The 17341-nt window shown below is 35.6% G+C and overlaps 1 protein-coding gene across 2 annotated transcripts in view; it reads left to right on the top strand.

Annotated features, from left to right (window-relative positions):
• The window catches only part of CUL1 (cullin 1), a 117474-nt gene that overhangs the window by 30776 nt on the left and 69357 nt on the right, over positions 1–17341 (top strand). For both annotated transcript variants that reach the window (XM_036759510.1, XM_036759509.1), the window contains exon 2: positions 16744–17041. In XM_036759510.1, the coding sequence (XP_036615405.1) occupies positions 16902–17041 (140 nt within the window). In that variant the 5' untranslated portion in view covers positions 16744–16901. The remainder of the gene's footprint in view (positions 1–16743; positions 17042–17341) is intronic.

Raw genomic sequence — 17341 nt, 5'->3', positions numbered from 1 at the left:
ACTTGCTAGCTGTGTGACCTTGGGCAAGTCATTTTTAACCCCAATTGCCATGCCTTCCCCCCTCCAAAAAAATAGTTTTATCTGTTATGGACTTTTTGTTTTGTCCCTTAATTTCACTTGATAGTCTGATCTTGGATGGACAGAATTATTAATTGAAATGTGTAGCACCTATCAAGTATTAAGTCTTTTGCCTATTTTCCAAAGCATATGTTGAAATCACAGTCAGAGCAACACTGTGCACTGGGTGTTGTGCTCAGCAAAGACCAGATGGCCAAATGCTGGGTGTGTTGTGAAAGGAGTTACTGTTCGTGAATTGGTTAAACTGGGTGATCTCCTCCAAGTTCCTTTCTTTGAACCTTTAAGTGACACATCTTACTGTAACTTAGAAAGTAAGCCTCTTCAGTCCTTGCTTCAGTCCACTTCACATATATTATCTCATATTATCCTCACAACAGCACTGAGAGGTAGATACTGTATTCTCATTTTACAGGTGAGGAAACAGGAACAGAGAGGTCATGTGATTTTCTTGGGGTCACACCAGTTAGTATCTGGGGCAGCATTTGAATGCATATCTTCTGATTTCAGGTCCTCTGCCCCTATAATCTCTGCCTTTATAAACAACATCCTGCTTAGAAACTATTAGTAATTTTCTTCCTTGCCACTAGTATGATATTCAAGGTCTTAATGCTGTTTTGCCCCAAACCTAACTTTACGGTCTTCTATCTCAATATTCCTCATTAATTACTTTATACTCTAACCAGAGAAGTCTACTTTAATGCCCATTCCATATACTTTACTCCTTCTCTGTTTTTACTGATAGTTTTGCATATTGGGTTTGCAATGCCTGGTACTTTACGATTGTCTACATCTTATTCGTCCTTAGAGTCTTAGCTCAAATCCTACCTCTTTCATTAAGCCAACCTTGACCACCCCAGGCAATTTCCTTTTTCAGGAGATAGCTCTTAATAGCAAATATCTGTACATTTCATTTGGCAGTTAGTTATGAAACCTTTTAACTTCTCTTCTGTTGTTTTGTGATGTCACGTTTTATTAACTTTTTGTGTATATCTTGTCTGGTATCCAACTAGATGCTATGTTCCTTCAGGACATGAATTGTATATTATATGTCTTTGTATTCCCCCTAATGTGTTTCACATAGGATGCACTCAGATTTTGTTGGTTGACTTGAAATATTTGATAGTTCTAATTACCAATAGCATAGTATAATGGAAAAGTGATAGGATCTAGAGTAAAAAGACCTTGAATGGGCAACTCTCTTTTTAACCTTTTGTGTGATATTGCATAAATCACCTAATCACTTTTCAATTAAAGGATTTCTAAGGTCCTTTCCAACTCTAAATCTGTATGATCCTTGAATTTTCAAAAATTTATTTTGAAAGAATAGCTCAAGGATCTGTTTTAAAGCTTTAAGTAAATCTTCTTACAGTATGTAGTATACATGCTAGGTAGTTTATTCCCAAGTTATGCAGCAAACTGGTACAATACCCAAATTCTTTGTTCGGAATTATAGAAATGATACGATCTGTTGTCAAGGTTAACTCTTTTGATTTAAATCTCTCCTTTAGAGGTGAGGTGCTTGTGAAATTTAAAAATGTATAATAAATGCTTCTTTATAGATAGGAAGAAAAACAAGAGATTTAATTCTTCAAAGTTGAATTATACAGAAATTGAATCGGTTACATGCAATGAAGTATAAATTTATGTGTAATAGCTTCCAAATGAAGGGAAGAGCTTTTTCACAAAGTATACCTTAAAAGTTTTTAATATTCTATCCATCTCAAAGCTACCTCGTATTATTATATAATCAGATTATTTAATAAGATTATTATGGCTGTATCCTGTATGTGACCCTTTAGAAAATTATGAAGGTTATCTTATTAAGTCTGTCCTTGGTGTACATTGTAAGGTAAATTGAGATAAGTAAATTTATTGTACTTGGTAATATTACCAACAGCTTTATAGCATTTTTAAATATTTCCTCTTTTTTATTATGAACTTGAAAAACATTAACGAACACAAACATTTCCATATGCGAAGATGAGAAAGAGAACTGTGTATAAAATTGAATCTCTACTCCATGTAACTTAAGTGGAGAGGAGGGAGCAGGGTTGAATTTCAAATTCAACACTTCCCACTTGTCTACATCTCCATCTGAACTTTCTTTTCTTCTGGGTATATTAAAAATCAATGCTATTTTATTTCATCTTTTTTAAGTATCAGTGTCATTCCAGAGAGACAGGGTGGTGCATATAGGAGGTATCTTAGAGCCAGAAAGACCCACTCTTTCCCAATTCTCTGTGCCAAAGAAAGTCTTCCCTTGTAATCCATAAGTATAGTAAGAAAAAAGTTACACATTCACCTTCTCAGAAAATGTACATTTTTTCCCCCTTAGTTACCCCAATTATGAGGCATACTGGGTTCCTCTCCTTTCTTCTTCCATAGTGTATTACTTTTCTCTACCCTTTCCTTTACTCTCTTAAAACAGAACAAAAGTCCTTATTTTTTTTTTTTTAATTCCCTTTTGAACTCCTGAAAAGAGTAGATTTTTGAAGGGACACTTATCTTTCTTCTTATCCGAATGTAAGCATTTGATCATTATTTGCCACCTTCTAATTGGTCATGTGAATTACCTTTCTAGATCTCTCTTCCCTGTGGTTGAGTTTCAAAAATTCTGTGCAGCGCTTTTTTCATTAGGAATGGTTGAAACTCCTCCATTCTGTTAGGTCAATTTTACCCTGTAGGATTGATTATATATCATTTTTTCAGGGTAAGTTATTCTTGGTATTAGCCTCTGTATTTTCCTTTTTCGAATATCATATTTCAAGATTTTGCTTTCCTTTATATTATTTCTAGTCATTTCAGTCCTGTCTGACTTTGTGAACCTATTTGGGGTTTTGGCAGAGATACTGGAGTGTTTTGCCATTTCCTTCTCCATCTCATTTTACAGATGAAAAAACTGAAGTCACACTAGTAAGTGTCTGAGGCTGCATCTGAACTCAAATCTTCCTGACTCCAGGCCCAGCACTCTATCCACTGTGCCACCTAGCATCCATTCCTAAGTAGTACATGATAACTGATTGTGTAGTTTTGTACTTTTCTTTCTAGCTTGCAGGATTTTATTTAGTTAGTTATTGGGGTGGGGGTGTGCTTTGGAGCTACGGATTTTGAGTAGGACATTCCTGGGCATTTTGGTTTCTTTGAAATGGTAAAATCATGTTTGATGAGCCAAGAAAATAAAATGTTATCCATAACCCAGCCATAAGAATTCAGGTAAGGAACAACTTAAGGAATGGCATGGTTTAGGCTTGATGGAAGAAGTGAAATTATTCTACCCTTGGTATATAGGGTAATGAACCTGGATTTTTAGTTGAGAAATGAATTTTGACTTCCTCTGGTCAGGGTTTACTGTAATATTTTCAAATGCCACCAGGTGGCAGATCCTCATCGTTGTCATCCTACATGTTTTCAAGAATGATGAAAGCATGAGAATCTTTCTTATATGTTCATAGAGCTGTAATAGGTGACAGTGGAGTCAATCAAATTTGGACTCAGTCCCCTCATATCTAATGTAATGGAGTAGAAATGGCATGTAAGAAAACAGACAAAAATCAGGAGATCCATGCTGGAAATGATAATTTTGAGGATATTAAAAGGAATCTAATTTAAATTTTTGTGAATAAGGTGATAATACTAAATTCTTTGAAAAAATCATAGACCTTATTATATAGCTCTCTAACTCTCCTCCACGCTATTGAAAATAGCCATATTTTAGGGGCAGCTAGGTGGTGCAGCAAGTAGAGCATTGGCCCTGGAGTCAGGAGGACCTGAGTTCAAATGCGGCCTCAGACCCTTGACACATGTACTATCTGTGTGACCTTGGGCAAGTCACTTAACCCCAATTGCCCTGCCCCCCCCCCCCCAAAAAAAGAAAATAGCCATATTTTCCCATATACTGTCTCATATATCTACTTTTCCATCACTAAAAAACTTTTATAGGAATAATCTACTCATCCCTCTATTGAGGATATCATTGACAGAGGGCAGGCTCTTGCAAATGACTGTCCAACTCTGATAATTCCTATCAAGGCATAAAACAAGCAGATACCAAACTTGTGGGCATTGTTTTGGAGTATGTCCTGAACAGTCTCCAAAATGAGGAGGGAATCCTGTAGATAGATGGTAAGGTTCTTCAGATGTGCCTGTTGGCAGATGACATTGCCCTTGGACACTGTGAGGCTTCCTTAGTGAGATCCATGATTTAAAAAGCTAAGACTAATTATCCATACAGGAAAAAACAAGGAGATGAATTGTGTTTGTTTTCCAAATTATGATACGTTATGTCAATAGCCATAGGGCTGGTCCATTAGTAAATATCTCTTGTACGGACAAGGGTTATGGATAGTGAATTGAAAGCAGAACTGAATAGAAAGAGAAGAATAGGCTGGACTTTCTTAGCAAAATTTAATGCTTTTAATGACCTTCAAGCTTTTCCCTGAAATAAAGACCTATGTTTCTAATTTCACTGTTCTTCCAGTGATGCTGTGTGGCTTCAAGTCATTGAATACCATGTTCTCTGAAGAATTAAAGTGGCGTGTCACCCAGAAAGAAATAGACATATGGTAGACGTCATAGGCTCCATTTTATTGCCCCTGAAGAATACAGGAGAAGAGGCATAAAGGAGATTATCAGAGAGATGCATTATTTAAATTTTTTTTAAAAGGCAGGCAATCATGTGACCAGTGTGAGGAACAACTGATGGACAGCTTTTATGTTCTGTTATCTATATAATATCGATACACCTGTAGGAAGGCTTCAGTATATGGGGTAGGATGGGTCCTCCCTTGTCTGCCATTTCATGGGGAATTTGTGGTGGAAGACTTGGAGGAAAAAAGGTTGAATGCTATTAAAAGATGGGCTCAGTTCCTTTGAAGTGGAAGCTCCCATTTTTATGGGGACACAGGATCATTGAATTATAATAAAAGTCTTGCTAATAGTTCTAGTAATCTTTTTTGATAACATGTAACTTGTTAAGGCAATACAAACCAAGGAGTAAAGAACAAATTTGAACATCAAAAATATGTTCTGCCATTGTGCCACAATATCATAGATTCATTGTATTTCAGTGTTTCCGCAACTTTAAAGTGTTAATTAATTTGGAAAGTGTTTTTTGATGTTTCTTGATTGTTGGAGACAAACTAGGTTATCATATAATTATTAATCTTTTCCTTTGTGATAAACCAATATTCATAACTGTTGCTGTACTTAACTGGAGTCTGGTCATAACAATTAGAGGCAAGGGTTGGCCTACTGTATTGCCTCTGATAGCATCAAGAGTCAGACCTCTGTCTTAAAAGCTTCGTTGGTCAAGAGTTGAAAAGGATTTTGCTTACCATCAAGGCTCCAGGAAAGGGATAGTGACTTGTTCAAGGTCACAAAGGTAGTGAGCAGCTAATAAATAGTCTTATGATCTTTGTCAAACTCCTTCAGTCTCAGTTTTCTCATTGGTAAAATGAAGGTAATACTTCTTTCTTAACTTCTTCACAGGGGTGTTCTGCTTAGTAAACCGTACAGTGTTAAATTTATGCATCATAGTCTTTGAAAATATTATGGTCAATTTGCTCATTGATGATAAAACCCTGGAGGTGCCTCTGTTGTCTCTTGTGGTTGCTGTTAAATTTGCTAGTATTACTGTATTAAATAATTTTTTAATTCAATCTCACATTTTAAAAAAATGTTTTTAGGAAATTGAATAAGCCTACCAAAATTACAAAAAAAAAAAAAAAAAAAACAAAATGAAGAAACTCAGGAGCAAAGGAAAACCAGCCACCATTGAGAATATATCAGAGAAAAAGCAGCTATGTATTCTTGAAAGCAAACTGTTGTGCATGATGAATAATACTCCACAGGTTGTGTTGACTCCTCTGAATTTAAAAGAGGGCACAAAACTGAACTGTACAAACTACTGTATTTACTTAAGATGTAAAAGAAGTTATAGGGTTCCTTTTGTTGGAGGGGTGAGGACTTGAGTGTGGGATTTTGTATATGCTGCCAGATTGAATAGATGTCTTTTTTTTTCTTAACTGGGAATGATTATGAAGTGAAAATAAAAGTTCTTGGCAGGGGAGGGGGAAGGGACGTAAAGCAGCTCTTTTTGTATTGGCAAAGAATCGGAAATGAAAGGGGCTTTCATCATTTGGGGAATGACCAAATAAATTATGGAGGTATAAAAGGTAATAGAATATGGTCTTGCTGTAAGAAATCATGAAAAGGACAGTTCCAGAGAAAGCAAGATGAGTTAAATGTACCAGAGTAGATTGAAGTGACATAAAGCAGGAGAATAATTTATGCAGTAACATTGTAAAGACAAACAAAACTCTCAAATTCCATTCTACTTCTAGCTCTATGGTTCTCTGGGCAAATAAAATTGTTTAAAAAAGAAAAAGCTGCTGAGAAAGACATCAGCATTTTCTTACGTCACCTACCTTTCCCTTACCTGAGAGCAATCCTTTACGTTAAATAAGAGAAAGAAAACAGTTCATCAAAACTAATCAACATATTGAAAAAAATCTGGCATTATAGTGTTCTCCTGCCATATTATCGTACCTCTTGAGTGCCAAATTTGTTCATAATTTTGTAGCATTCAGTTTGAATTATCTATTTACAGTGTTATAGTCATTTTAGTTTCCTCCTTATTCGTCTCCTGCTTACTTTCATTTGCATTAGTTCACATGTCTTCACATATTTCTCTATTCATTTTTAAAATTTTATTTTTCATTTAATGAGTATTTTTTCTTTTCCATCCATTAAAAGGAAAAAAAAAGAAAAGAAAGCACTTTAAACAAATATGCTTCGTCAACCAAAACAAATTTCCATACTTTGGCTATGTCTGTGGATGAGTATTATTTTTAATATTTAGTCTATCACCTCACTGTTGGGAGATGGGTAGCTTCCACCAGTTTGCTGGAATCATGGTTTGGTCCGTTACCATTTCTTACAACACAGTAATATACCATTATAGTCATGTACTACACCTTACTTGTTAGCCACTCTCCAATCAGTGGGGATCTACTTTGTTTCCAGTTTCTTGCTACTACAAAAATTTCTGCTATAAATATTTTTTGCATATGGGTCTTTGTGGGGGAGAGAAGTCATTGTCTTCCTTGGCATATGTGTTTAGCATTGGAGTCTCTGAGTCAGAGAGTATGAACATTTTTATCACTTTATTCACATAATTTTGAATTGCTTTCCCCCTTGGTGAGAACAGTGTACCAACAGTTCATGTGTGCCCATCATTCCACAACCCCTCCAATACTGGTAATTTCCATCTTTTTCATCTTTTTCAATTTGGGTGTGAAATGAAGCCTCAGAGTCTTCTGGGGGTTTTTTGTTTGTTTTACATTTCTCTTTTTATTAGTAATTTGGAGCATTTTTTATCATGTGATTGTAATCAGTTTGCACCTCTTTTGAGAGCCTTTGATTACTTGTCCCATACTTAATTTCAGATGTTTGTTGAGATACATATATATATATATATATATATATATATATACACACATATATACACGCATAGGTGTGTGTGTGTGTATATACATATATACACACATCCATATTGCACATACTTTCAAAACTGCTCTTTTCTGTTTTCCTCTGAACTACTTTCTATCCTCTTGTGCATTTTACAGTTACACACACACACACATGCCCCTGCCTCTCTAAAAAGAGAGAAGGGGGGAAGGTTTGTAACAAGGCTATAGTCAAGCAAAACTAATCCATCCAGTTACAGTGTGCAGAAATTTATTTCCCTGTGCATTTAGTCCATCACTTCTTTATTTACAAGGTGGGTAAAATGCTTCCATCATAGCTGGTCAGGTCAAATCAACAAGCATTTATTAAGTGCCTACTATGCTCCAGGCACTGCAAAAGATAGTCCCTGCTGTCAAAAGAATCTTGTGGTCTAAAGGGGGAGATAACATGCAAATAAGATACATACAGAATAAATTGGGGATAACCAGCTGAGGTTCTTGAGGCAGGACTGGTCCTTGTCTTGGTCAGAGTTTTTGAGTCTTTCATTTATTTTTCTTTATAGTCTCTGTCCTAAAAGCTTGTACATATCGCAGCCCTTAGGGAAAGACTAAATCATAAATTACCAGCAACTGTTACTTAACCATTAGAGCTAGTTAAGAATATTGAAGGTCCTTTAAGGATCTTCTGGTTTAGACAGAGTAGTAGTCAAAAGGTGAAAAGTTAACATTACAATGCAAGATTTTAAATACATAGAGAGGAGCAAAACTCTAGCAGCAGTGGCTGATCTTCTCTGATAGAGGAAGTTTATTCACTGGTAGCTCCTTACACCAATGAAATCACAGACCCAGATTAAAAATATATAGTATGTTTAGACAAGGAGAGAAAGAACTTAGTATTTGGGAAAGAGAATGGAGGAGGTGGATTTTGCCACTGCCACCATTGCTAATGTGTTTCACAGGTACGTGATTGGTCATTTTTTATAACAATTTTATGTAGCCTTCCAATAGCTCTGAGTTTTCTTCCTATTAAGAGAAAAAACAAAAAATTCTAGTTACAGTTATATAGGTTGCCTCAAAAGTCTTAATGTGTTTTTAAGCTACTAAAGCTTAAACATCATGTATTATCATGACCTCTTTATAAACGTTTATTAAATACTTAGACAAAAAGAATTTCATTAACAAAATGAAAATTATAGTTATTTATAACCTGACATTATAGTTACATAAATTAAACTGGTCAAGTTCCCAAGCTTTCAGTTACTGTAGAGGTCTTAAAACTCTTTCCTTCATGGTTACAAGTCTTTTCACTCTTTTAGGACAAGGACTGAGTTACAGACATTTCTGCCTCGTAGGGCATCTAGTAGGTCCCCAGTAAAAATACGCGCGCGCGCGCACACACACACACGAATGTGACTTTTCCCAATTGCGAGATTCTCTTAGCTGTAAAACCAATTATTTAGGCTTAGTAGAGTGTTTTTATTAAAGCAATGCAGGAATGTGTCTCATCTCATGAAAAGTGGTGTAAATTGACTTTTGAAGTGGAAAGAGAGAAACACTTAGGTGAATCTAAACAGTACAGTGTATTCATAACATAGAAGCGCTAAAATAGAGAAAGTAATTCTGAGATTTTTTTTTTTTTAGAAAGGAGCAGTACTTATACCCTTAGATGCCGACATTTGTGGCCTACATTTATCAATATAAAACTGCCCTGACCTGGCCAGGTTGTTTTATGATAGCATTGTTAATACAATATAACTAAACTGTACCGTGATGTTGCAAAACTCTGCTGTAACATTGTTTGTTACAATCTATAACCCCGAACATAAATTGTCTAGAGTGTTCCTAGGGAACTAACTGTCCCTGGTAACATTTGGCATACTGTGCTTTTGTAGAGCCAATTAGTGACAAGCTTGTGTTATCAGTACACAAAGAATATATGACAAGTGAAATTGAAATTTTTTACATGAGGTAATTAGCAGTTTCATAACAAACAGTTATATAATCAAATAATTTAGAGGTGTGGAAGATCTAAGTCCTTTTCTCTTCACCTTTGTTTAGAGATGGCTTACAGAATGTAGTGACTAGCCTGAAGTCACAGGGCAGTCAGGACTTGGAATAACACCCCTAGGATACTACCACACCTGCAGCCATTTTTCTTAGACTAAATACTTATGGTCAGTCCTTGGATACTCTTTTTCTGTACTTCTCCAAAGTTCTATAAGCCTCTTTGAGTTAGTATAAGCCTTAGTTCCTGTCTCAAGATGATCTCTTTTTTTGTTCCCTTATTTCTACTATAGTATGAATTCTGTTTTCTCCTACCGTAGTCTAATGTTGTAGGTTCTTCCCTACCTATCAAAGTATGTCTCTTTTGGTCCCTTTGCTTATAGTGAATTTTCTTTTTCTAACAGTAGGGATAGTAGGATTCTCTTTTGTTTTCTTAACCTTAGAGGTACAGGGAAGGACAAATAAATATCTCTTATTTATCCCCTTTTTACTGTTGATATACATACATATATATATGATATATGTAAGTATACAGAAGGCATTATTAAAGTATTAAATCTAAAATATCTTTTGTTTTAACCAAAATCACTGTGATTCAATCCAGTCACAATGCTTCTCTTTCCACAGTGCCTTTGTCCTCTTTTCTCCATTCTCATTAGTACCACTGTGGTTTAGGCCATTATTGTGTAGCTTAATTTATTCCTCTTAATAGGTCTCCTTGCCTCAGTAGTCTTACTCCCTAAGTCCATCTCGGCTCCTGTTTTGAAGTTACTCTTTCTTGAACATGTTTCTCATTTAACAGACATCAGATACCCACTCTGATCATCTCACTCTCCTAATCCAATGGCTCCATTACCTTTCAGATTCTAGTCTTTAATTTGGCCTTCCTCCTATATTTCAACTTTATAATCTCTAGCCAAATAGTTACTTTTCCTTGCCTCCTAATTTCCTGCCCTTACTCAATTAACACTTAACCAATACTTCAAGAACCTGCAGTAACACTTGGTAGAATACGATACAGTAATTTAAGAATATGCCATAGTTAAAAGAAATGTTTATAATTGAAGTGTGAGATCATAGTGGAAAACATTGGAGCCAAGATAAAGAAAACCAGAAGGGACTACTGTGCTGGTAGTATCTTATGTCCTAACCAGATAGAAATAACTTATAAAACTTAGGCCTAATCAGAATGTAGTCATGCAGAAGGGCTTCAGTTCTGAAGAACTTTTCTGGAAGGACCAATTGATTAAAAATAGGGATTGTTATTTGTTTTTTTAACTTGTCTTACTAACCATGCTCTTTTAGAATAGCAAGGTGAAATGTTACTTTGCTCTTAATTATTACATGTAATACATAATATTAAAACTGTTAAGGAAGATGTTTTCATGATTTGGAGATGATAGAAAATTTGGGAAAAAATAATGATCTTGGTTTTTTAGAAAGCCTGGTCAGTTGTGTCTCTAAAGGGTATGTTACCTCTTTATGCCTGAATTTTCTTATCTTTAAAATGAAGGTACTGGTAGAGCTTCCCCTGCAGGCTTATCAGGATGAAATGAGGTCTTGTATGCAAAGTGCTTTCTAGACTTTAAATCACTATGTGAATATCAGGTATATCTTCTTTACCAAAATGTAATTTCACTATTGTAATTCCAAGAACAGCCTGTGAGGTTGATCCTTCAGTTAAAGGTATATTAGTTGCCTTTGGTAAGGTAAAGTCCATGATGACAGTTTTTTACTTTGTGCTTGCAGTGTTTCATTATAAATGTTCCCGTTAGAAATACAAGAAACAATATACTTTATTTTCCCTCACTTTACACTTTCTTGTTGTTTTCAACATTCCTCCAAGTCTATGGGAAGTGTAAAAAAAAAATTCTTCCCTAAAATCCAAGTGATTAGGATATTAAATGATAGACTGCCAAGTCTTAGTGTTTACTATTCAGTGCCCATGATTGAAATGTTGGATTAACTAGGCATTTCAGTTAACCTATTTCTCCTTCTTACCTGCTTTTTGACTATTTCATTGTTGATCAGCAATATTGAGTGATGGAATTTTTTAAAAGCTTAAGTCAAACTAGAATTGTATGGTGGGAGAGTATCTCTGGCTTAAGATTCAAGAGAAATAATTTTAGACCTAGTTCTGTCATTAAGTAACTTAGATCCAGTAAATTACTTATACTTTTGCTTGCAGCTTTAAGGATTTGGATTCTTCTGATTTCCAGCTCCTTTAATCTCCAAAGCTGTCTTCTAGGTCTTTTAAAATTCTGTGATTCTGATTTTCAAACTTACTTGATAGCTGTTTACAGTCATAGTACAGGAAGTCCTCAGTTTGTGTTCCAAACATTTAATAAGCCAGCTGTTTGGAAATTAGATATGTTTTCACATAGCAACTGTGTTAAAAACAGTGACAAGATTCCCAGGCTAACGTACAAAAAAGTATTTTCAGCTCCCCATGAAACAGGTGAAAATGTTGTATTTTTTAAAATGAAAATATAAAGAAATAGTATTGTATAAAGGACAAGATAGAGCAGCAGTAAATTCGGTAAGAAGGTGGTGGGTATTTGATCTTGGATGACAATATAAGGGAAAGGAAGTTTTAATTGTAGGAGAATGAGGAAATAAGATTTCCATCAAAGTTGTGAAAGGAATTTGTGAGCATTTTCAGGTGCTTATGAGGTTGATGCTAATATTTATAAATTTTTATAAATTTATAAATGTCTGGTACTTATGAATTTCTGATTTTGCCCTTCTGTGATCCAGAAATGCTTTTTAGTTGTTTGCTGACTCACAAATATGGTGTAATGTAGAGGAGAAGTAGTTAACTTTTCCTGAGTGTTGAGAGACAGAAGAAAGAAGGTTGTTCTGAGTATGGATTGTAAAAGATTACCTGAGCTAAGGTGGTTGGAAGTGGTGGTGGTGGTAGGAACTTAAAAAGCCTGAGATTATAACGTTTAGAGCTAGAAGGGCCTTTAGGTGTTTAGTAATCCGTTCCCACCATTGTACAACTAAGGAAATTGAGGCTTATGAGATTTGCTTGTTGGAAGGCTCCTAGGATCATAAAAGTAGAGCTGGAAAAAAAAACATACAAGTATAGGTGAATGTCCTCATTACATAGGGGAAAATAGGCCCAGAAGTAAAGTACTTTGCCCAGGTTCACCCAGTAAATGCCAGAACTCATAGTTCATCTCTTGGAATCAGGTTCTCTGATTCCAAATCCTCCATTCTTTCCACTGTTCCATACTGCAGCAATAGTTACTCTTAGAATGGGATTTCAATAGAGTAGACCAGATTACAGATAATCAAAACCTTTATGATTTTAAACCTGTAAGCAATCAGGAGAAGACTTTGGGGGAAAAGATAGGTCTTCAAACTCTTAAAGACACATCTCATGTGTAAGAGGGATTAAATTTTCTGCTTCACCTTAGCAGAACCAAAAGAAATAGGTAGAAGTTCCAAAAAGATTTACAAAGAGTGGCTTAATCATGAGATCAAGAGCTGGAGGGGACCATAGAGGTCATTTAGGCTAACATTCATCTTAGAAATATATAAACTAAATAAGATGAATGATCTGCCTGAAGTCACACAGGTAGCAGAGCCTGGGGTTCAAATTCAGATCCTCCAATTCCCATAGTCTTTCCACAGCTAAGTACTGCTAAATGGAAAAATTTTCTAACAGAGCTTTCTAGGAGAGAAAAGGATTGCTTTGGGAAATCATGTGTTTTCTATCATTGGAGTTCAAGTAGAAGCTTAATGGTTACTGGCAAGAACTTTGTAAATATAAATTCTGGTTAGTTTGTGTTAGACTAATCTCCAAAGGTCTTTCCCAGTTCAGATCATGTCATCTTAGGTCCTTTCATATAAAAGCATAGTGTATTTTAAAATGATATTGAACTTTAATTTTTTATACAAATATCTAAACCACAAAGCCCAATACAATTTGAGAAATAAATATAGATTCCAGTACTTTTCCTAACTCTGTAGGTAGAAAAGACCTTGTCATTAACCTACCACCTTAGTTCTCTAATGAATTCTTTTTTTTCCCCCCTCTTTATAAATGCCATTATTTTTGTATGGCATACATGGCTAGGTATTTAATTTTATTTCTATGTATTACACATCTTCAATTGGATATACTAAAAACATTTAAAACTTATACAGAATTTTAATGGCTTCATGGTATAGCAGAAGAAACATGTGATTTGAATTCTTAAGGATCCAAGTTCAAATCTTTTATTTTCCTTGACATTAACCAAGTCATTGATCATACTTTTAGAATTCTAGTGAAGCTCTTCCATTTTGCAGATTAGATTGGGAAACCAAGGTCTTTTCCAGTGTTAAATCTCCTTTTTTGGTAAAATTTATTTATTTAATTTATTTAATGTATTTAGTTCAGCATTGATTTTCACAAGAGTTTGAACTACGAATTTTCTCCCCATTTCAGCCCTCCCACCCACTCCAAGATGGCATATATTCTGGATGCCCCGTTCCCCAGTCAGCCCTCCCTTCTGTCACCCCATCCCCACCTCCCATTCCCTTTTCCCTTACATTTTTTTAAGGCAAGATAAATTTCTACGCCTCATTGCCTGTGTATCTTATTTCCTAGTTGCATGCAAAAACTTTTTTTTTTTTGCTCTTGAACATCTGTTTTTAAAACTTTGAGTTCCAAATTCTCTCCCCTCTTCTCACCCCACCCTCCCTCCCTAAGAAGGCAAGCAATTCAACATAGCCCACATGCATATCATTATGTAAAACCCTTCCACAATACTCATGTTGTGAAAGACTGTATTTTGCTCCTTCCTAACCTATCCCCCTTTATTCAGTTTTCTCCCTTGACCCTGTCCCTTTTCGAAAGTGTTTGTTTTTGATTGCCTCCTCCCCCTATCTGCCCTCCCTTCTATCGTCCCCCCTTTTTTATCTTCTTCTTCCTTCTTTCCTGTGGGGTAAAATACCCAGCTGAGTGTGTATGTTATTCCCTCCTCAGGTCAAATCTGATGAAATCAAGATTCACTCATTCCCCCTCACCTGCCTCCTCTTTCCTTCCTACAGAACTGCTTTTTCTTACGACTTTTATGCAAGATAATTTACCCCATTTTATCCTTCCCTTTCTCCTTCTCTCAATATATTCCTCTCTCATCCCTTAATTTGATTTTATTTTTTTAGATATCATCCGTTCATATTCAACTCACCCTGTGCCCTCTGTCTGTATATATCTATACACACACACACACACACACACACACACACACACACACACACACATATATTCCCTTCCTCTACCCTAATACTGAGGTCTCATGAATCATATACATCATCTTTCCATGTAGGAATGTAAACAAAACAGTTAAACTTTAGTAAGTCCATTATGATTTCTCTTTCTTCTTACCTTTTTCATGCTTCTCTTGATTCTTGTGTTTGAAAGTCAGATTTTCTATTCAGCTCTGGTGTTTTCACTGAGAAAGCTTGAAAGTCCTCTATTTTATTGAAAGTCCGTATTTTGCCTTGAAGCATAATACTCAGTTTTGCTGGGTAGGTGATTCTTGGTTTTAATCCTAGTTCCATTGACCTCCGGAATATCATACTCCAAGCCTTTCGATCCCTTAATGTAGAAGCTGCTAGATCTTGTGTTATCCTGATTGTGTTCCTACAATACTGAAATTGTTTCTGGCTGCTTGCAGTATTTTCTCCTTGATCTGGGAGCTCTGGAATTTGGCGACAATATTCCAAGGAGTTTTCTTTTTGGGATCTATTTGAGGAGGCGATCGATGGATTCTTTCAATTTCTATTTTACCCTCTGGCTCTAGAATATCAGGGCAGTTCTCCTTGATAATTTCTTGAAAGATGATATCTAGGCTCTTTTTTTGATCATGGCTTTCAGGTAGTCCAATAATTTTTAAATTATCTCTCCTGGATCTATTTTCCAGGTCAGTGGTTTTTCCAGTGAGATAGTTCACATTGTCTTCCATTTTTTCATTCCTTTGGTTCTGTTTTATAATATCTTGATTTCTCATAAAGTCACTAGGTTCCATTTGCTCCAATCTCATTTTTACGGTAGTCTTTTGGACCTCCTTTTCCATTTGGCTAATTCTGCCTTTTGAGGCATTCTCCTCATTAGCTTTTTGGAGCTCTTTTGCCGTTTGAGTTAGTCAGTTTTTTAAGGTGTTATTCTTCAGTATTTTTTTGGGTCTCCTTTAGCAAGTCGTTGACTTGTTTTTCACAGTTTTCTTGCATCATTCTCATTTTTCTTCCCAATTTTTCCTCTACTTGTCTAACTTGCTTTTCCAAATCCTTTTTGAGCTCTTTCATGGCCTGAGACCAGTTCATGTTTTTCTTGGAGGCTTTTGATGTAGGCTCTTCGACTTTGTTGACTTCTTCTGGCTGTATGTTTTAGTCTTCTTTGTCATCAAAGAAAGATTCCAAAGTCTGAGTCTGAATCTGAGTCCATTTTCGCTGCCTGGCCATGTTCCCAGCCAACTGACTTGACCCTTGAGTTTTTCATCAGGGTATGACTGCTTGTAAAGAGTACTTTGTTCCAAGCTTGAGGGGATTACATTAGGAAATCACATATATTGAGAAATAAATGTAAATTGAAATTTTCTGTTAATGTTTAAGGGCTCTTCCAGGAGGAATATATTCAAAATGGTTTCTCTTAATTTTAATTTAGATTGACTTTTATCTTTTAGCTTAATAATTTGTAATATCTTAATGTATGTGTATACTATGACAGTGTAAGCCATATAAAATATAGATTATCTACAGCATTCAAGAAGAGTAGTGCTGCCACAATGTAGAAAATCATTTGTGTCCTTCACAACCAACTAAACATCAGTATATAGTAATAGACGTGTATATTTACCTCTGCCTTGCGGAAGCAGAATATACAAGACAGCGAATCATTAAAAAGTGTTTGGAAGACATTTAGATTTTGATGGCAGCAAAGGTATCATGCTTTATTTGATTTATCTCAAGGCACAAAATTCCTAGTTATGGTTTTGAAGCACTTGTCTTCAAGTGGACATATATGGGCCATAATAGAATTGTATAAACATACATGCATATATGTACACACACAGATACATCGTTCTGTAAGACTTAACATTTTTAACATTATGTGTCAGTCCCTTCCTTATTTTTCCCTTTTGAATGTTTGGTGATAGATTCTATATTGTCTTTTAATTAGATCTTTTTTTTGCCCCTTCAGGTTTGCTTGGAAGACAACCTTATTCCACGCACATAAAGAACAACTCTTCTGAACTGCTGTTACTGAATTTGGAATGATACGGCATATGTTCATCTGATGGAGGATTAGCCAGATCTCAGATAAAACATTGCTCACTGGAAAACGTCACAATATACAATATGTCATCCAACCGGAGTCAGAATCCACATGGACTAAAGCAGATTGGTCTTGATCAGATTTGGGATGATCTCAGAGCTGGAATCCAACAGGTTTATACGAGACAAAGTATGGCAAAGTCCAGATATATGGAACTCTACACGTATCCTAATATCTTAAAACCTGAGTTTAAATTGACGACCCAGAATTTTTTATATTGTTAGAGAATTTTAAAGGATTGGTTTTTTTAAATTGCATTTACTCTTCGTAAGCACTGTGCTAGGCACATGCACGTGGGCACACACACACACACACACACACACACACACACACACAGAGGCGAGATAGTCTCTGCCCTCAAGAAGCTTACATTCGGTTGGAGAATATATAAAGTTCATAAGTAAATACCGGATATCATGCTGTAGGAAATGCAGGATATTGTGCTGTATGGCAGCAGCAAAGT

The sequence above is a fragment of the Trichosurus vulpecula genome, chromosome 5, assembly GCF_011100635.1.
Source record: "Trichosurus vulpecula isolate mTriVul1 chromosome 5, mTriVul1.pri, whole genome shotgun sequence".
NCBI classification, from domain to species: Eukaryota; Metazoa; Chordata; class Mammalia; order Diprotodontia; family Phalangeridae; genus Trichosurus; species Trichosurus vulpecula.
Note: the sequence above shows the minus strand (reverse complement) of the source record. Positions and strands in the feature narration are given on the sequence as shown.